At 40.8% G+C, this 21,164-nt stretch overlaps 3 protein-coding genes and 1 pseudogene across 3 annotated transcripts; 1 reads left to right on the top strand and 3 right to left on the bottom strand.

The window, feature by feature from the left end:
• LOC140924802 (uncharacterized) overlaps positions 1 to 21,164 on the bottom strand; it is a 451,675-nt pseudogene that overhangs the window by 203,911 nt on the left and 226,600 nt on the right.
• Positions 942 to 7,532, bottom strand: LOC140924853 (coatomer subunit zeta-1-like). Its single transcript, XM_073374855.1, has 8 exons — positions 7,459 to 7,532; positions 7,122 to 7,190; positions 5,636 to 5,717; positions 4,618 to 4,709; positions 3,791 to 3,924; positions 3,576 to 3,627; positions 1,942 to 1,980; positions 942 to 1,336 (listed from the first exon to the last, which is right to left on the bottom strand). Exons 1-8 carry the CDS (start codon positions 7,474 to 7,476, stop codon positions 1,289 to 1,291), a joined length of 534 nt encoding a protein of 177 aa, XP_073230956.1. The 5' UTR covers positions 7,477 to 7,532; the 3' UTR covers positions 942 to 1,288.
• LOC140924838 (D(1A) dopamine receptor-like) lies at positions 9,841 to 11,588 on the top strand. Its single transcript, XM_073374841.1, has 2 exons — positions 9,841 to 9,911; positions 10,020 to 11,588. Exon 2 carries the CDS (start codon positions 10,059 to 10,061, stop codon positions 11,139 to 11,141), a length of 1,083 nt encoding a protein of 360 aa, XP_073230942.1. The 5' UTR covers positions 9,841 to 9,911; positions 10,020 to 10,058; the 3' UTR covers positions 11,142 to 11,588.
• Positions 12,247 to 19,954, bottom strand: LOC140924817 (uncharacterized). Its single transcript, XM_073374819.1, has 8 exons — positions 19,014 to 19,954; positions 18,206 to 18,351; positions 17,360 to 17,536; positions 15,855 to 16,054; positions 15,043 to 15,221; positions 14,387 to 14,832; positions 13,580 to 13,757; positions 12,247 to 12,536 (listed from the first exon to the last, which is right to left on the bottom strand). Exons 1-8 carry the CDS (start codon positions 19,952 to 19,954, stop codon positions 12,383 to 12,385), a joined length of 2,421 nt encoding a protein of 806 aa, XP_073230920.1. The 3' UTR covers positions 12,247 to 12,382.

Raw genomic sequence — 21,164 nt, 5'->3', positions numbered from 1 at the left:
CATGAAAGAGTTCATACTGGAGAGAGGCCTTTTGAATGTAAACATTGTGGCAAGTGTTTTAGCAGAGCAGGGCACCAGAAAAGACATGAAAGAGTTCATACTGGAGAGAAGCCTTATGAATGTAAACAGTGTGGTAAGTGTTGTCAACGAACAGGAAATTTGAGGATGCATGAAAGAGTTCATACTGGAGAGAAGCCATATGAATGTAAACAGTGTGGCAAGTGTTTTAGCAGAGTCGGTAACCTTAGGAGACACGAAAAAGTCCACACTAAAGCAAGGAGGGGTACACGTCATGGTAACAGACGTGCATCTAAACATTTGCTTTGTCAGCGCAATAGCGGAGGATTTAAGAGAACTGATATCAGTTCAGGAGTTACAAACAACCAACTGACTCAAAGAGACTCTAGAAACAGAAGACATGTCGTAAACTTCCAATCAGCTACCGTTGAGACACACAGCTGTTGGATTTGTGAAGAGGAGATGAGTAGTCAAGTTCTTCTTCTTCAACACTATCAAAATCATACGAGACATGTAGATGAAGATCAGATGGTTTTCGTTCTTGTTTTCGTAAGTTTCGTTTCTGATCTATAAGGTTTTGCCATTGAGTAAAAACATCACAACGTTTGGTTTAGGTTACTTGTCATGAGTAGCCTGAGTGGCAGGCGTTTGAAAGGGAAGAGAAAGGGGGTTTTAATTATTACGTTGATTTAGCAACAGAACAGGAACATCAGTTGAAGACAGAGCACGCAAATTAAACAACTGGCTTGACCAATGGCACAGCGGCAAATTGGGCACCGGAAGTCGTGTTTAGCCCTTTCCGCTTTCCCGTCGTCAACTGATGTTCCCGTACTGTTGCTAAATCAGCCTATTATGTCAAGGCAGACCAAATAAGAGCAACAGAAAGCGGAAGAGGAGCTTAGACGGATGAAACAACACAGAGATCAATGTATGCTGAGTCACTTTGTATTTTCTTTCACTTTTTTTATTTTTAAGTTAGTTTCTTTTATGTCGTCATAGGTGTTAATACATAACAATCAAGGCATAGTACAAGCTATTCGTCACTTCAACCGTGTTCCCAGGGTTCTCTCCTACCCGTCCCTTAGGAGAGAGAACCTGGGAACAAGGTTTTCATCCCTTTGAAAACAAAAGGGAAACTGGGATGAGTTAACCTTCACTAAGACTTCTGGGATTGTTACCAGGGATACAGAAAAAAACTGATGTACATTGTAACAATGGTATATTAAACAAAAATTTATAATTTTCTACTTTTACTTGAAACATTTTCCTATTATTTCAAGAGAGACCACTTCAGCTGGTCCTTGGCTGTCTGTAAAACCTACAAAATGAATAAATAAAAGAAAAAATGAGGATTCATTCTCCAATATTTTCTAGTTCAAGGTTGTATAAAATCAAAGATTGTTCTTAACAGAGAACATCTAAAGCAGTGGTCAGTAGCTTATTTGAATGGTTACACCTTGGAATCACCTTGTGCAGCATAATAAACAGTACTAAAGGGAAGTACTGCTCAATAGCTTTCATTTGAATGGTCACATTTTAGGATTTCATCCACAGACTCAAAAGTTAGAACCACCTTGTACAGCATAATAAACAGTACCACAGGAAAGTACTGCTCAGTAGCTTTCATTTGAATGGTTACACCTTGGAATCACCTTGTGCAGCATAATAAACAGTACTAAAGGGAAGTACTGCTCAATAGCTTTCATTTGAATGGTCACATTTTAGGATTTCATCCACAGACTCAAAAGTTAGAACCACCTTGTACAGCATAATAAACAGTACCACAGGAAAATACTGCTCAATAGCTTTCATTTGAATAGTCACACTTTAGGATTTCATCACACAGGTAATGAAAAAACTAGGGGCAACTTATTTTGCACAGTGATATCCTAATTTTCAATTTATTGTGACATAGCTCTTTACCTGTGCGACTGTCTGCTCTGACAGTGGAACATCATCATTCTGAAAAAGAAAAATAAATGTGTCAGATTTACGGTCATAAAAACATATCACAGCTATGAAACTAAAGGAGACAGAAAAGCCAAGTGAATAAAATGTTTGACACGTAATCAGGCTATAAGAGAGTGGGTCCCGCCCTGGACACTACAGGTGTAGCTGGATTTGCCTCTATGTATTTCCAAGTTGAAGTTAAAGTTCATGGCTACACTTCTCAACCTTCTTGTGCTTAATTTTAATTATTTATTTCAGTTAATTGCTTGACTCCAATAGCTTTGATATTGTACAGTCAAATGGGGCTTTTTTTACTTGCACCCCTTTTAAAAAATGATCTGAGGGGGGTCACATATAAAGACATTGTGCTACTCAGTGTGCTTATGGGAACATAAACAACAAACTTAACTAGTTTTATCAAGTGAGTTGAAATTGTTAGCTGCCCAGTAATGAAAATAGAGGTCAAAAGAACTCCAGACACTGCAAAAAACCTTTTCAAATGACTGTTTCATAGGCTCCTAATGACAATTTTTCTCATCAGCTCTGGGTTCATCCTTGCCTGCGTGCAGACGTCTCCTATTTCCTTTGTTGCACGCGGAAAAGGGACGTCTGCGTAACGCCGTCGCTAATCGTGTTCCAGCGTCCCGCTGGGTTCCCAAGATCTTGGGAACATGTTGTGATAAGCTGACACACAGTGCGCATTGTTCGACTTAATGCTGATTGGTTGTTATTGAATCTGGTCTGATAATGTATGCAGTGATTTATGTAATCGGGGTTTTCCAGTCAAAACAAATCAAAACATGTGCCATTCTGTGCAGACCGTACAAAAGCGGCGTGGACTTCGCACCAGGCAGGCATTTCGGAGAAAGCCAGCCAAAAACTAAAATCTTTATTTAGCCGTAACAAACAGAGGTCAAAGAAAATTTAAACACTTTAGAACTACATCTGAAATCAAATCAGGAACACCCACAAAGGCATAAAGCACAGGAAATGATTACTCAGTGTGCATGTAACAAGCCTGCCTCGTGACCTCTAAATGTAAGACAAAGTGCGGCAAAAACGAGATTTACTCAGTCAAAATTTAGACTGCTACATGCACTGTGTAGTGCGAGAGAGAAAAGAAGAAAAACCTCTGTGCAAGCAGACTCTCAAGGTCACGTTTCGCATTATCACGAGCTTATGATATTGTGTTTGGCCTGTCAACTCTTATTACTAACCGGATATTATTTCACAATTTATGCGAAATAGAATTCCCTGCCAACGGGACGCTGGAACACGATTAGCGACGGCGTTACGCAGACATCCCTTTTCCGCGTGCAACAAAGGAAATAGGAGACGTCTGCACGCAGGCAAGGTTCATCCTTTCAACTTCTCACTCCCCCGAGCAATGTTGTGCCCAAAAGAAGGACTCATTTCCTCCTATTTTGCTCAAAATTCAACATTTTTGGGGGTGTAGGGGGTAGTTGCTGGTTTTTTTAATATAACTGAAAACGTCCCAACACTTTTGCCATCTGCAGCCAAATAACAATGAAAATATAGCACTGCAAACTTCAGCATTTGAATCTAGAGTTTGCACTTCAGCATTCGTTTTAGACAAGAAATTTTACCTTGATGGCCACTCTTTGTAAGATAGTAGAGGCATCGGCTTCCAAGATAACCCTGAAAAATATTGCCATAAAATTACAGATTACAGAGCTATGGCTGATGCCAGTTCATTAAGTTTTACACCACAGTGGGAAAACTTGAGCTTGACCGAGGTAAACCCATCAAGTTATTTACAGCCACTGTAAGTAAACAAGAATAAAATTACAGCTGAACTTACCCGCCGTCCACAATCTCATCTACTATTGACAAAACTCCATCCATGCTGTCCATCAAGGCTCTCTTCTCTACATTCTTTCTCAGCATTAGACTGACTGCATCATAAAAGGCATTTAAAACGCTTCCTAGGATCAACTATAAACAAAAATACATGCATTAATATTACCACTTCTTTCCTTTCCAGAATTGTGGCCTTGGATAAAAGCACACTTCTTAGAGCAATGAACTCGATTACAACATTTCTTGCTTTAGCGCAATTACCTGCATTCTCTGAGGAAACTCCTTCTCCCTCATTTAAATAGTGGGAATCAATTAAAGCACTTAATCTCCCTTCTTCTACTACCATTTTTGAATGTGGCACACTTTTGTAATTTGAATCCTACAAGTTACTGGCTTATAGATTCCAGTTAAATTTCAAAGCTAAAACTGTTTAAAGTTAACTAGTCAACCTCGGTCTATAAGCAAGAATGTTTAGCTAGTAAATCAGCCTGGTAAAAACATAACCAAACAAAAACAAGGTGCAGTTTTTGTGAGCTCCAACTCACATATGACCCAAACTCGCCAGTCAGAATCTACAGGAATCTACATGATCTTCCCTTATCAGGGCGGTCATTAAGGCTTTAAGTAGCTGGTCTCTTCGGAAGAGTAAACGGTCATTTATCCCACAAATTCTCCTAAGTTTGTAATGTTTGACTTATTAAGAAACTCGAAGTAGCCAGTTGTTTTACTGCAGTACCCTGCCACAAAAGCTGGCTACCGGCTACTAATGACAGCCCTGCTTGTCCTTAGAGTGTAAAGTAAAAGGCTAATTATAATTTATACTTGTACCTCATTTTCATTGGATGAGCCCATCACATAAAAATACAGATCCACGTTACTTCTATAAACACAAGTCAAGCCATCTAACATAATGATTTCCGCTGTTAAAATGAAAATATAGATTCTAGTTTTATCAGTCAGAAATGAAGACTTCTGGGGGCACATACAAGTAGGTACACATGTACATTGAAACTTAGGTGGCTGGGAACTTACATGAACACACCTTTCCTTAAATATTCATATCAGTAAAAGGGTAAATTTTTGATGTGACTCATATGGGCATTCTATTTACAGTCCACCGTTTTACTTACCAGCTCTTTAACACTCACACTAATTTTCAAAACAACATATGAAGCCATAAATTAAAAGAAATAAGTACATAACATTATATATTGGGTATCCAGTGTCTGAACACAGTATCACTATATTATTATATTATTTTATTGCCCTCTTGTCCATCAACTAACTAATTATTATACTCAAAGGACTGTCACCAAGGGGTAGAAGACCAGAGTTTTTTCCTAGTGACTATAAGCATGACCCCCGGCTACTTTCGTAGGAGACTATAGGTAATTAGAACCAAAAAAAACCTCCTAGCTGTTCGATTCCCCTGCCCATATACCTAGCAATTTGAAACCTTAGTGACAGCCCTGTACGTTGAGGCACCAGATGTTAACACAGCCTTAACACTTTTAAGCCCCAATATCAACAAACAAATTCTCCCGACTGATCTCCATATATTTCCCTAAACATTAGTTGAGAGAATTTGTTAAAAGATCATAGCATTTGCCCTACGGTGCGCATTTCATGAATTCTCACAACTTTTTCTTTTGATTATGTATTGATCTTGTTAGGAGAAAATTGATGTTGGTCACTCTTGGGGCTTAGAAGGTTAATAAAGTAAACAAATATCATATTTATCTTAATAAATCTTGTACTTTTGTTATTCAGTACCGTAATATAACTGACAAAAGCATCAATGATTTGCCTGACAAACCAAGAACTTACAGGAAAATAGAAAACTCACCATTAGCTCTGTGTGTTTTGTTAAAGAGATTCTTTTCAAACTCCTTTTGTTCCTTTGTTGTTGGATAGGTGTCATCATAATACTAAGACAAGATTACAAATATTTAACTTATGTTCTTTAATGTCATACAGTATTCTAAGCAGCAAATAACTGCATGATCTATGATCAATGTTGTAAAATCAAAAAAGTTCATACACTATATTAAGTTTATACCCTGGATTTGGAGGCACAGTGCTGTTCGAAAGCAAATGACCAATCTCAACTTGTTATTTCCAGGGAATGATTTGCTACTTTTATCTCTCAAAAACGAAGACAGGAGTCTCATCTCCCGCTATGGGAATCCTGTCTATGTCAACTTCTAAGAGGTGCTTTTGATTGGTAATCCATTTGATGGTCTTTGACAGGTCATTGCTCATAATTTTTTTGTTCAAAACAAGAATCAAAATACCATCTAATTTTTGTTTTTTTCCCTAAGCGGGATCCTTAAAACATAGGATTGGGGCTTTCAAACCTTCGTCGCCACCTCTATTTCCGGTTTGCACATGACATCATGGCAGCCATGTTAAGTTGGTGTGTTGGTGGTCAAGAACAAAAGTATTTCTCTCCTCTGGGGACCAAACCCTATATCCATGTAAATTCTTCAGAAAAATTCTATTGTATTGACCACCGACACACCACCAACATGGCCGCCTTGTATGCTTGGGTATTCTTGGCTTGCAACCACATAAGGGTCCAAAACCAGGGTTGTTAGAAAGTTTTGAAGTAGATGGCTGAGTTGTCAAAGTAAGTGGCCAGTCCAGGGATATTTTATTTAAAAAACGCCATCCATAAAGAAATTCCAAGCAGAATAGCCGGCTGATACTAACCAAGTAGGCGACGATTTTCGCCAGCAGCCGGCTACTTTTAAGAACCCTGCAAAACCCTTACCAGCCCTGTGGGACAGACAAAGGGCATTAAGACCTCTCTACTTCATTCCATGACTATATGGGTGAGGCATTTTTGAATTACAACACATAAACCATATTGGTATGCTAAACACTATGATACTGCAGCCATGTGTAGTATTGAGGATCCCACTGAAAACTGCCTTGAAATGAAAATCCTCTATCTTTTTGCCAGGTAAAATACTTGACAAAACATTACGAGGTCACATGGGATTTGAAAATGCTTGTTTCCTTTTCACAAAAGAGGAGGTGACGTTTCCATACAACCCCATACATTTATTATGCATACATTTTTCGACTCTATTCATATCAAATGTTTGTGTGAAAATTAATAATATGAAATTGCTACATGCATAATAAACGTCGGGGCTGAGTGGAAATCTCAAACTTTCACTGTTCCACAAGCATAGAGCTCATCTTCTGAAATAATCTTTGACACAATGAGGAAGGGAACGTTACCCAAGAATTACAATAACACACGTCTATGACTAAGAGAAAGTCAAAACAAAAAAATTGTGATTCAAAGACGTACGCAACCTCACCTTTGCTACAACTCTTTCTCCATCATTGTCTAGAATAGCAATGGCTTTCACCGTATATAGAGAAGGTTCCTTAAATAAAGAGGAGTAAAAATCACACTTTGATTCCCGAATCCATCCAAGAAAGAAAAGTGGAAGGAACTGAATGAAGTTAAAGTTTATCTTGACTCGATACATGCCCCTAACAAGGTTTAAGTTTGTGGTGTATTAAGCCTTGATCTCGTGTCAAGGGGTGAAAATATTAAAGATATAGATTTCAATAAATACGTTTGGTGGTGTCCACAAAGCAGACATGAAATGAAATCCGGGTAAAAGTGTAGTATTTTGAAGAAGAACTTACCGGCACTGCCGTGTCCATGTTGGATTTGATGACGTTCCACGTCCGAGCGCGCGGGGTTTGCTGGGAAATAACGCTGTCTCGGGAAAGAACTGGGTACTAGCCACATCGTTGGACGCGAAACTCGCCCGGTCGCCCGCCCGTAACAGCGAAACAAAATTTCGTGTTGGATAAAAAGCAGCCTGTGTAGCTGGCGGGATCACTATGCGTACTTACCACGCGAAGCTATCGGCAAAGTGCGGGATTTTCGCAAGCCGAGAGGGAAATTTGTAGCTTGCGAACGGCAGAGGTTTCTCCTCCGCCCGGTCCCCCGGGGCTCCTCCGCTCATCGCCCGCTGAGGGACGTTTTGCGAGGAGGAAACATTGATTTACGTCATCAGTATGGAATTTCTGTCGCTGATTCGCAGACGTTCCTCATCGCGAAACGTCCCTCAGCGGCCATGAGCGAGGAGAAACTTCTGCCATTCGCAGGCTAGGAAATTTGATTCGCTCCTGAGTCCTCTCGTGACGCCGGTTCCGCAACCACTACTTTAGCACTCGCCCGCAGACTAATCCCGTCACCTGCACCTGTTAGAGAGAGAAGGAGAGAGAAAGGAAAAGGTCATAATGCCAGGCGTGTTGCTTTTCAACAGATGCCTATCTATCGGCCGTCCATTAGGGAGATTTTTTTAAATTCATATGGTGAGAGTAACCGAATAAGTGACTGGGAAGACCTTGATTGTTAACTCTCCCCATTTCAAGCTAAAAATGAAAAAAATATTTTTAACTGCCCATTTACCTTTGCATTTCGTTTCAAACCCTTTCAAATTTTCACGTTTTAGTTTTAAACAGTTATGGGTTAATAATCAGCAAGCTAGATTTGCAGAGGGACTCACCCTTGTCAGTCAGGAATGACCGGAGACATGTGAACAGTGAAAGGGATATTTAAAAATACCTCTAATTAAGTGCTGAGTTTGAAGTCCGTTCTACAATCACGGACGGAGTTTTTTCCATCGATTTATGGCCCAAGCGCAACGAAACAGCCCGGCACAGTCGTAAAATTTTACAGACGCTTGTATCACTTGCCCCCCAAGCATACAAACGTTAGAAACATCAGAAAAAAAAAATTGGTCGACTTTGGTAGGCTAAATCGCTTTCAATCTTGGCAAGTTTATTAAAGTTAAGGCGCTATTTTCGGCGGTGTTGACAAACTTTCGCCAAATGATCCTCATCAAGCCTCGGAAAAACCCTTGGAAGGGTTTATTATTTTGAATTGGAAACCTATCATTTCATCGCTGTAGGGTTAAAATTAAAATCATTAAAAAGTCAACACTAAACAAAATATAGAAAATTGTATTTTTAACAACATCGATAAGCTATCGATAACAACATATAGCTAAGAGAAAGGGTTTTTCATCGAAATTTCACCACCATTCTCTAAACCACAAATACAAACTACAAGTTCAGAAATTATTGTTTATGTGTCATAAGCCCCACATAATTGGACAAATATGTAAGCAGCTGCCCAAATCGCAGAGGAAGTGTAAACTGCAGCTGACGATAATCGATGAACATGTCGAGAAAACTCACTGACGTGTTGGAAAAGCAATTACCATTAAAAGAAATATAAGTGTCTGACAGAACCGAGTTTCTAAAACTGTAAAGAGTATTCTCCAAATAGTCTGGTATAAGTAATCACTACTCGAAATATTAATCCGATTGTTACAAAACCCAGGTTAAAATATCATCAGCTTTATTAGTTAATTTTATATTTGGCCGTTATGGTACATTTTCAGTCGCTGGATATTTTTTATGTAAATTGTCCCTTTGATGAGGCAGAGAAGAGACTAACTCTTCGCAAGGTAAATATTAATAATTCGTCTAGAACGGTAGAAATTTAATATTTGATTATCATGTTGGCGTATAGAAATCTTGAGCTGGACTGACAGTTAAGATAGGATAAAGTTTCCACCCAGCGTGTTTAGAAACAAAAAGTCAAGTAGAAAGTTTGAAGTTTGAAGTCATTCTGTATTTGAAATGCTGTGAGCTAGCTGTGTGAGGTCCACATATCGTACAGATATTGGATATCAAGAGGCAAAACATAATTATTCTGGATATTTATTTTCCTTCCACAGTGGGACAAACTGATTGTGCCTGAAAAAAACTTTCATCGCAAGAAGAAGAAAAACTTCAAGTCTCCCTGTAAACAGATTATAGATTTACGAAACTGAAAAGTGACAACTGAAATACAAGACTGTAACATTATTCATAAATTTGAACATCGCTTTTTTCATGCAAATACCTCTGGCAAATACAAATTTATATCATTTTCATTCTGAGCATTTTGTTAATCATATCTGTTAAAGTTTCATGAGAGAATTAAAGAAACTGAATGACAACACTGATCTATAAGAACGACTGGGCGAGGCTCCTCAGAGGAGAAACTCTGGAAATTCTTCGTATATTGTCTGCGAAAGGTAATGAGTTTTAGTACATATAAGTGAACAATGAACAGCGCAGGTCATTAGAGATCGTAAATCTCTCAATGTTACATGCTGGCTAACAATATGGTTTCGACTTTTAAGCTCTCCTCGCTGCGACAGCGAAGATTACCAGACTCAACGATGAAAGTCAACGCTTCACAACCACAAGACGAAGACTTGGAATCGCTCATTTGTGAGGGCGACTTTGGAGCATGGTTTACAATCGTGGGCTTAATTTTTATCTTTTTCATAATGCTAACCTGCCTTTTTGGTAATTCCCTCGTGTGTGTGGCAGGCATAAAATTCTCTTATTTACAATCTTATTCCGAGAATTTTATACTTAGCCTCGCGCTATCTGACATCATGGTGGCGGTGACGGTTTTACCGTTCGACGCTGTGTACTGGATAGCATTTCCTCGATGGCCTTTAGGGGGTATAGCTTGCAATTTATGGAATTCGCTCTTTTTTCTCTTCCTTACTGCTTCAGTGCTGAACCTCACGTCAATAAGTATAGATCGATTTTTAGCAGTCGTTTATCCACTTCGCTACAATGCCTGGATGACGCCCACGCTCAACAAGTTTATGATCGCAAGTGTATGGGTGTATTCCTTTATTATCGCTGTTTTAATCTTTTTCCTCTTGGAACAACCAGAGGATGGAGTTTATGGTTTTGATTTACACCCAGTTTTTCATGGCTTTCTCATCATTGGCAACGTTATTTTTCCATTCTGTGTCATGATCGGCTTGTACTATAAGATATACCGAATTGCTAAAGGGCACGCAAGACGCTCTTTGCTTGTTATGTCATCAACTGTAGACTCGTCGTCATCGGCCGGTAAGGTCAGTGGAAGGAAGTTTGCGCGGGAATTAAAGCTCGCAAAGACCCTTGGAATTGTCGTATTATGCTTTGTGATTTGCTGGTTGCCATTTGAAATAATCAACATCATGATACTCGTGGATGAAGGAGTGGCCAATTGCAATGTGGAAATAGCTGACACAGTAACTTGCTGGCTGGCATACATGCATTGTTCTTTAAATCCAGTTCTTTATGCTTTGAGCAGTCCAGAATACAGACGAGCTTTCAAGAAGCTGCTTTTAATCAAAATGCAGGGGTCTGCTGACGTTGAACCAGTAGGGCTTAACAGCCAAAGTAATACAGCAGAAAACGGTGCGAAGAGTGCTTCATATCGATCGGATCAAAGCGCTACTGTGACTGACAACTAGATATACAGTAAATCCCAGACGCGCAACCATAGCAGCCCCTCTACTGGAACAACAGCCTCGTTCCCAGTCGTCCTCAGCGATTTCGGATGTAACTTCACCCGTCAAGTTTGCCGGGAAAATTCGCGCTCGGTTCCTAGCCTCCTTCACTCACTCGGATAGCGCGAATTGACCTGGGAATGAGGCTGCTGGAACAACAGAAATTTGGAGGCGGTACTATCTACGGCTGTAAGCAAGGATCCACTCTGATTGCAACCGGTAGCAACCGCGGGAAATCTTGCAACCGGTCCAAAGAGCGGGAAAACATGCCACTCGTCCAAACAAGAAGGGAACTGGAGCCGAATGCGTCCCGCAATTGTTTCTGGGATCGTTATTGAGGACGCAACGGTCAGCTATTGGCTAATATTTTCCTTGTCCCTAGTTACAGTCCCAGAAGCCTTCGCGAGAGCAATTCGGCTAAGTTTCTTTCTCGTTTCTAAAGTAGTGAATTGCGCGCAAATCATGCACAGTGGAATGAACGATTTTTGGATAGTTCAGTTTGGCGCTTGTTTGATGAAAAGCACAGCTCTTTAGAAAATACCCTAGAAATCGGGCCAGTGATGTTGTTAAGTGTTTGCATAAATAAAATAGTAATGTCTGGATTAAGATAACTCTGTTTATTCAGGCTTTAACTGTTTTAACAAGAAATGAAAGCTGAACAAACTTTTATACGGTGCATCAGTTAGTTAAGTTACCATAGTAAAAAAAAACTGACATAGAATGTCAGACACACCGGGGAAAACAAGAAGAAAAGACACTTTGTTTATTATTTTTTAGCTTTGTGTTAAGAATGCGCAAAACTTAATTGTTGTTGGTGCTCGGAGATCTTCGGCCGTTCGCCAGGAGAGAGCTTAGGCAACGACGACGACGACTGCAGTGAAAACGTCTGTTAAAAAGTGAATTGACACTGTTTCAAAACTCATCGCTTTTATTCCATGTTGTTCAATTTGTCAAATTTGGGGAAATTTTCTAGCGGTGAATTCTAAAGGACTTTATCTAGCAGAAAATCGTTGTCTTGAGTTCACTTCCTCCAGAAAACGTAAATTTAGGCGCTTTCACGTTGTGGTCGTGCAACGACGGGAACGAAATTTACAAAAAAGCATAATGCACGTGCAAAGTTGTTGTTTTGCTTATCTAATCCTATTGCTTTTTTGCCGTCCTCGTTGCCGTCGTCGTCGATTGGTTGATGGTAGCTGATCTCTAGGTTATTTCTTTTCACCAGTCTCCACATCCGAGAAGAAAAGCTCTATCTCAGCGTCTAGACATGCGCGGTAGCCTTCCCTGTGATAAGCACTGTACATTGCAGACGTGAAAAACTGATTCAGAGTCACGTGGTGCGGGAAAGTTCCACAACAGACCCTGCAATGACAATGCGGTATATGTCGTATACGTCAATGTCGACAAACCCTTATAACCGACAGGCGCCCGGGGAAAGAATACTCAACGAAGTTTTATACGGGGAGGCTCTTTCCCGAGGTCCAACCCCTTACCCTTTTATATAGCATTTTTGACAGAAAAGAGACCCCTTTCGTATACCTTTCACAGAGCAAATGCGCGTCTTTCACATACCATACCAAGTGATGATGATGATAATGATGATGATGATGATGACCTAGTTTGAAACACTGCAACTCTTTTAACTGCTGTAAATGCACCTTTCTTGCCTTTTTCACGTCCATAAAATGCGTATGATAGCCCTTTTTGGTCCGTTTACAAATCGAAATAACGGATTTTCCTACCCTTTCATATACTGCAACTAATGAAATCCCTATACCCTTTGTTATACCTGAAGCCTGAGAAAGGCACCCCGTTCGGGCGGAACCTCCCCGTATAGGCCATTATAGGAGTACCCCCCTCCCCCGACTGGCCGCAGGCAGTCGCCGTAACCCTGGAGCGTCCATTTTATCCTATTTACAGCCCTGTATCCAGCCAGTTTATAGTCTTCAGGTTTTTTAGATTCTTCTGTCGGACGGCTAAACGAACGGTCCTGGCTGTTACTCTGCGAACGTTTTCTAGAATGATTCATTCCCTGAAAAAACGCTGAATGGAGATAAACTGGAATGTGTGTTTCTTGATGTTGCGGAAAACTTTATTAGATCGCTTTTGTGTTGGTGTGTGGGTATTGTGTGGTGTCTTTTCAATCTTTTGTATTACGTCATTTGGTAACTGCACCCGTCCGCCCGCAACACCAAGAAGCAGGAGCCGATAACCGCTAGAAGCTTTCCTTGTAATTAGGGAATTTTACCGAGTGTCAAGATATCACAAGTTCAGCTAACGCCAAAAGCTTCACGGTGTTATGTTACGTGCGCAAGACGTAAGAGCCATACACAGTGTCTACTGAGCAATACTTTAAAAAATTCTTCTAGGCTGCGCGCGCTCGTCACTTAGTCGCTCACACTCACCCGCAACAAGCACTCCAGCATGTCACGTGACAGCATTCGCAGCAACAACCTGTGAGTCGATCAACCTCTCCAGCCTCAAGGTCGGGTCCTGAGCCCCACTTCTTTCCGCTCATTGGCTGATTGGTGTCACGAGTGTAATCTTCCCACGATCGTGCTAAGCCTATTGGGGAGGGAGTGCCTTGAAAGAAAGAAACAAAGAAAATAACATTCGATCAAGTGCAGTTTAAAGGTGTATTCGTTATGTAGACGAAATACCGACTGCAATCATATTTTCTCATATATGAGCTTGATGAGTACTGAAACAGCATAGTGCAAGTTTTACTCGTTATTCTATATGGCTTCAATAGTACGCACGCTCTAACTGGCTGCTGAGCGGGCAAGATTTTTCTGTAATGACTGGGCCTTAGGAAAATTTTTCTCGGCTCGACGGCTCTTTTGAGTTGTGAGTAAAAGGTACGAGTGCAAGGGCGGAAACAGCCATTTAAAATTACCGACCAAGTATAACTATGTTTTCAATAACTAAAAGAAAAATACTGGCATACCGATACTTCTTTAGTATGAGCGACGAAGAGAGCGACAGCGCGAGCGAGTTTTATATTATCCAGAGTATACCACTAAAAAGGCCATGCGACAAATAACTTATTAACCAAGATCTGAGATTTCCGCAGATCATTACAGATTTACGGATTTTTCCGCAGATAAGTTTTAACACGTTCTGTCTACTGCTCTCTTAATCTTCTCTTGCAGACATATAGGGACAAGAGATGAGAATTTTTACTCTGATCCAGAGGTAAAAGATTAACATACCCTCGTCAGGATGTCGAGGAAGTATCAGCATTATTTCTCCCGTCCCAGTTTGCTCATTATCTACTGCATATCCCTTTTTGTTCTTGTACTCCACCCTAAACTTGTAAAACCTAGGTTTGTGTCGAGGGGGTACTTCGTCAAGTTTGCTTCGGAGATCTTCGGTGATATCTCGGTCGTCCATCGCGCTAAACGAGCACCTCAACTTTTTTCGCGCCAATTCAAGCGAGCGCAATAGCTGTGATGATACCGTTTGGCCATGCTCCGAGGTGGTCCCGTCGATGACTACAATTTTTCTCAGCCTCTTTTTCAAAAGAGCTAGCAGTCCCAGACCCTCGATGTGACCTCCGTCGCTGAGGTTGAGGATGGCTGGAGGGACTGGGCCGACATCGATGGTCTGCAAAAAAAGGCGAGCAAATCTTACGTGATAAATGTTGACTGTGCACCATCTGAAATATGAAAAAAACGTCTTTTTAGTATAAAATAACAGCGTAGTCTGTTGGAGAACTTTTCATCAAAGTGAGAGTATTTTCTTAAAGCAGACTCATCACTAAATCAACAGCAGAGTATATACGTAGTCTCTAGCACACCCGTTATTTTCCAGTCACGTGTTAAAACCCTATTACAATTAGTTGTCAAGTAGCGACCATTTCTAATACCTGACAAATTTATCAAGACATCCACCGTTTTCACTTCCAGTTGACAGAGAAGCAATAAACAGCACTAAAACTAGGATGGCAAGGTACCATGAAACCACGATCACGTGCCAGTGGTTGCTAAGGAACGGTGGTAGAATAACAGGAACCACGATAAGCATCTGAATAAGGGCCGGAAGGAACTGAAAAGAGCAAACTTGTTTGATTTAATCATACTTTTCTTGGCCTTAAGTAATACACTAGAGGGAATTGTTAGAAATCATAGCCTCGCTGCAATATGACAATTTTCTGAGATGACCACGTGCAACAAATTTAATATGTCAAAAAAGAGAGAACAAATCGGCAGGATAATGACAGTAAAAAAATACCTAAAAGCCAGAGAAAAAATCGTTTAGCTTCGGCATGCTGAACACTTTTGCCAATAGAAGCTTACCATTCTAACAGATCTCTGCTCTTTAAAACAACATTTATCGAATCCCCATCAAAAAACACCAACAAATCCCACATTTTCTGACTCGTCCTTAAATTCCTGAATCTCAGTCCCCATTTCCTCTGAAATCCCGAATCCCGAACGTCAATTCAGCCAAATCTCGGATCCCGAAAATCCTATTGGACACCTTCTAAGCTGCAGGCTCTCTCACCTCCGTAGACGCCTCTTTAGGGAGCTTTAGCAACGACGACGGCGACGTCAAAGAAAACGGCAAAAATGCAATAGGTTAGATTAGCAAAACAACAACTTTGCACGTGCTTCGTGTACTTTTATTCCAGAAACACGCGCGAGCGAAAGTTATCAATACAAAGAACATAAACCCTACCCTGCAATATGAAAATGTCGATCCTGCTACGTCTTCGCTTGGATCAGATACAAGGGCTTTGCCGAAATGGATACCAAGCACCATTTGTAGCTTTCTCACTGCCTCGGTTCTAACGTCATACACTCCCATGTAGAGTGCTAAGGCAGCTGCTGATGTAGCCGTGACGTCAGACAACTTCAGATCACGTGGGTGAATTTTACCTATGAAAGGACGAATAGTCAAAGGGTGGTTCTTGCATTATCAGATGCACCAATTATTGTCAATAACATACAGGTATGATATTGATCTATAAATGATGCTGCGAGCAGATACTGGGCAGTAAAACATCATTTGAGAAAAGGTAGACTGACCACAAATTTTGCTAATTACGGACCCTATTATTGGGTCAATCAATAGTTGGGCAATAAAGGACATACAAGGGAGTTCTGCACTCACGAGTGTGATTTGGGTCTTAATTGAAACCAGGAAATTTGTAACTATTTCGCGCGCCTTTATGGAGCCTTAGCAACGGCGACGGCGACAGCAACGAGAACGTCAAAAACGCAATAGGCTTATTGTAAAGCAAAACATTTCTCTGACGTCTCTGCACAAATTCGACGTGAAAAAAACTTCACGTTTTATGGAGGACGTAAACAAGCGACGACGAATTTTTCTTTGGTTGCGTTCGATTGCGAAATCCTGATTTAGATTTTGAAATCCTGATTTTGGATTTTTTGCAATCGAACGCGAAATCCGAAAACAGATTTCACCTCCTTGAAATCCGTCTTCACGGTGGGTTTTTATTAAGAAATCCAAATCCAGATTTCATTGATTTCCTTTTTATTGTTCGATTGGAAAATTCGAAGACCGCTGTTCTTTAGAACTATTTTTCAAATCCTTTTTCTGATTTCCCCCCCAAAAAAAAACGGAAAGAAAGGAAATTCAAGAACACATATCTCAGCGTTGAAAATACGGCCGTTTTCGAATTTTGCGTTCGATTGCAAATCCGGAATCCGGATTTTAAAATCTAAATCCAGATTTCAATTCCCAATCGAACGCACCCTTTCTCTTTTTAAACTTTAGTGTGGTCCCCAAAAAATCAACCCCAGGGAAATTTGCTCTCTTTTGACATTTCAAGCGAATTGGAATAAACGCAAAAAAGTTTGAAAAAGCGCGAATTCATTTATAAAGAGACGTTTTTGCTTCCGCCGCCGTCGTCGGTGCTTTAAAACTCCCTATTTCGCGAGACTTAGCGCCATTCAGAATAACGTGATAAAAGTATTACGATTTGAAATTAGGCTATGATGACACCGCTGGACATACTTGCTGAAATGCATCCTGACAAACGTAAAACCAGTTTGTAACGCCTGCATAGCAACAGGACACCCAAGGAACCAAAGGAAACTCAAAGACTAGTGTGCTGCGCGCCGTGGCTCTCATAATCGAGAACTAAAATTTTCTAATAAGACAGAACCCGTTGTTTCAAAATGTCATGGTATGGAACTTGATTATCGAGATAACTCAACCTGCGAAGCTGCTGTGTTCGTCTGGGTCCTCATCCAGTCGTTCTATGCCCGTGGGGGAGAGGGTAAGAAGTTCAAAAGCTTCCGCATCGTGACCAGTGTTAGCGATGTTGCGTTCCTTTCGCCAGTTGTTCACGACTGTATTGCATAGATATACCGGTTTCATTCCAGCAAGATCACCTGATGTAAGACATTAGAATTGAGCTTATATATGCAGTACCACTAACAACTAATGTAATCGACTTCTATACTCTTCAGTTTACCACCAATCTAAACCTGTGCTGTACTTTTTTTTCGGTTTTTTATTTTCTCAGGCGCAAATCAGCTCACCAGCTATGCTCCACTGAAACTCGGCTCTGAGCTTTATTTTCATCTTCTTTCAGACGTCGAGCATTCCTTTTTCTGCCATTCACGTTCGAAGCTTATCCAAATAAGGGAGAGCGAACGAATCAAGAGGGGAACTGGAGAGAGGCCCGCGGCCGCAACTGTTTTTCTCGTCCACTCGCTCATCACTTGCTTAGCCGCGCTACAATCCTGGGGGACTGCTAGAAATCTAGTCTTTTTTCTTGCACTATTTTGTTATTTCAGCAAATGCTATGCAATGTTAACCAATCCATAACCACAATAACTGACCAGAATCTTTCCACTCACTTCATCCGTACATTTGGTGTTGCCTAGGCCCTGTACAGCGTTTCCCAAGCCTTCTCGGTCAAGGTCTTCCCTCGGATAACGAGACCCGAAATTCATTGGCAGCGCGGAATAATCTGACCTAGGGACTAGGCAACACTTGCTACTAATTTATAAGAAAAACGAAGGCGGAAGCCTTTCTCCTATGACATTAATACATACCTAGAGTAACATATCCCTTCTCCAGTTCTTCCCACTCAGAAACCTCTGCGCATGAGCAAAACGGTATACAATCATTCACTGATATCCCAGCGCACCCTATACGCCGTGTGCTCTCAGTAAAGAAGAATGCCTTCTGCAAACGCCATCTTTAAAAAAACAGAAAGTAGGAAATGAGTATCCGCTTACCTGATAAGGCATTGCAATAATTTTTTAGCAACGCAAAGAAAGTGTTTAAGAAAATCTCCGTCGGCTAAGGCTGAAATGAAACACGTCATTTGGCTTTCGCGTAACAACTCACAGAACTACAGAAAAAGGATAATTAGCTATTACTGGAGTTCTTCTTGGTAAAGTAATCGCTTATGCTGGTTTGTGTGCAAAGGAGGCCAAAACATTTCTGTATTTGAATGATGTGTCGAAGTGTGATAGAACGAAGCAAAACGAAAACATTCCACCGTCTTCGATTGACTTTCAATGGTTTCTCCTGCAAGTTAGCCTGCGTAGCAAGCGTTTCCTCGCGAGTTCGTCGAGAAAGTTGGGACGAGAGCAAAAAAAAAAAAAAGGTGGAAGGGGGAGGGGGAGGCGACTTTCTCGACAACTCGTGAGGAAACGCTTGCTACGCAGGCTACCTGCAAGTATAGGCGAAGCGTGGTAGGCGTGGAGCACAAGGCACACGTGAAGGGAGGGTCTGGGAAAGAATTCCCCATCGCCGTGTCCCGCGCTTCACGCGTGCCTCGCCCTTGCCTTCGCTCGCCTAAAAAAAAGCGAAAAACTAACGTCCGTTCTACATGCTAGACTTTGAGTGGCTTACCTGCCGTAGGTGTGAACGGCGGCCATTTTGATCATTCCCAAGAAAGGTGATATCCACAAGAGAACTGCGGATCCAAGCAAAGCCTTGTAAAACTCGTCTTCTGAGTAACTGAACATAAGCACTGGACTCCGATAAACTCTCCATTTTGTTGTGTAGGCGTAAGCATATACCAACAGCGCCAAAGACGCGGCGTTACGTAGCGGTGGAAAGCCAAGCCACAAAAAGATGCTTCCGAGTAAAATAAAACCGTTTACATAAACGGAGGTCTGAGCTCGCAAAAAGACTTCGAAAAACCAGGGTAAAAAGGTCATGAGGAAAAGAGAGCAAGAAATGAAATACAACAACTCGAGTTTACTGTAGATGGAGGAACGACAAGGTCGAAAAAGAAATTTCAACACATACAGTCCGCCTGAAGTTGCAAAAAGAACTCCGAATAATACAAAGGTTTCATCTTGACTGCCATTGGGTACTAAAGTACAGCCTTTGTTTTCAGTTACTGGATTTGAGAAAGAAGAATTTGTGCTAGTTGTAGGACAGTGGAATCCAGCGCGGAGAATATCTCCGAAAAGAAAGTCCACGGCAAAGGCCGTGGGAAATGCAAATGCCAGCGAAGTGAAAGCTGGAAGAATGATTGCTACTACAACGCAGAGAATAATTAGTATGACGGCGTCAATGATTCCGATCAAAGGGTTTCCCCAGGAACAAAAAATTCCACATCGCCTTCGAAGATGATTAAAGAACTCATGATGCCATTCTGAGCTGTCTTGTTGATTATGACGATATTTCCAGTCGAGATAAGCTGCTCCTGTAAAGCCACCGCCAGAAACACAACTTAAATAATCGAAAACGATTTTGTGTTGAAGCAAGTAGCGTAAAACGCCCGAGCAAAGGGCTGCGGATCGCATGCCACCGCCGGAAAATGCCACACCACAAGACGACATACTGTTCTATAACAAGCCAGCTTCTGTGTCCTAAAAAAAGGCCAAATTATTTTCGATTAGTTTTTATTACAATCTGGTTCTCAGCTTTTCTGTCAATAAAAATATTGAGAGTACTATTACCTGTGTTTTAAATCATAATTGTATAACGACTCTGACACTGAAGCTACTTCCTGGATAAATTTAAAGACGTTTTCATCAGTGATCTACTCATCTTATTCTCTTAAATTAAACAAAAAGAAAACTTATTGCTAGTTAAATTAGGTCAAAATTTCTAGATTTCTCGCCCGATGTATTAACAGCTGTTTAGTGTTACAGAGGCAGATCTTTAGGGGCATAAACGTCTATATCAAGTAGCACTTCACAGTTCGTTTGGGACTCAAAAGAAAAGATCTGAAATATGTTGTGCCATTCATAGTTATACTTGTTAAAATGCTGCTTATTTTTAATCCTCTTTCTTTTAAAAATGTAAAACGAATATACTGCAGTTTTGTACTTGTGCGCTAGGATATATGAGGGAAAAAAAAGTTATTTAAAACAACTGAGTGACTATTTTACACTTAAGGTAACCCATTTTCAATTAAATCATTATATTAAATCATTTCTTAAGTGTAACAATGTTCAAATTCTACATTTTACCTGTAACAGTAATCGTTAATGTATCAAAACACCTTCAATCAGTGGCCGGAACACTTAGTGGTACTAAGTTTTGTCTTGACTTTTTCTCTTGCTTTTTGTTCTAACTGCGGAAAAACAAGCACTGTGTGATCCAGGTTAATAGTATTGTTAAAACTGCCCCCTTAGAAGATCGTTATTAAATTTCGTATGATTCAAAATAAACATAATAACAGAATTTCAGTGAAGGATTACTGTTGCTTGGAGACAGTGACGGATGTTACTAGGGAGCTTAAGATCCGACGACGCCGACGTCAACGAGAGCGGCAAAAAAGCAATAGATTTAGATTTAAGCAAAACAACAACTTTGCACGTGCATCACGCTTTTTTGTACATTTCAAGTTTGCCGTCGTTGCATGATTCAGAACGTGAAAGTGCCTAATTTCTGGTTTTGTCGAGGACGGGAACGGAAGACAACAACTTTCTAACCTGCGTAACAGGCTCTTGGAAGTGGTGGGCGCAAGAAAGAACGGGCGCGAGAGGGAGACACGCGAGGGGAGAGGGAGTACTCCCTCTCCCCTCGCGCGTGTCTCCCTCT

Source organism: Porites lutea, chromosome 14 (assembly GCF_958299795.1).
Source record: "Porites lutea chromosome 14, jaPorLute2.1, whole genome shotgun sequence".
Lineage (NCBI taxonomy): Eukaryota > Metazoa > Cnidaria > Anthozoa > Scleractinia > Poritidae > Porites > Porites lutea.
Note: the sequence above shows the minus strand (reverse complement) of the source record. Positions and strands in the feature narration are given on the sequence as shown.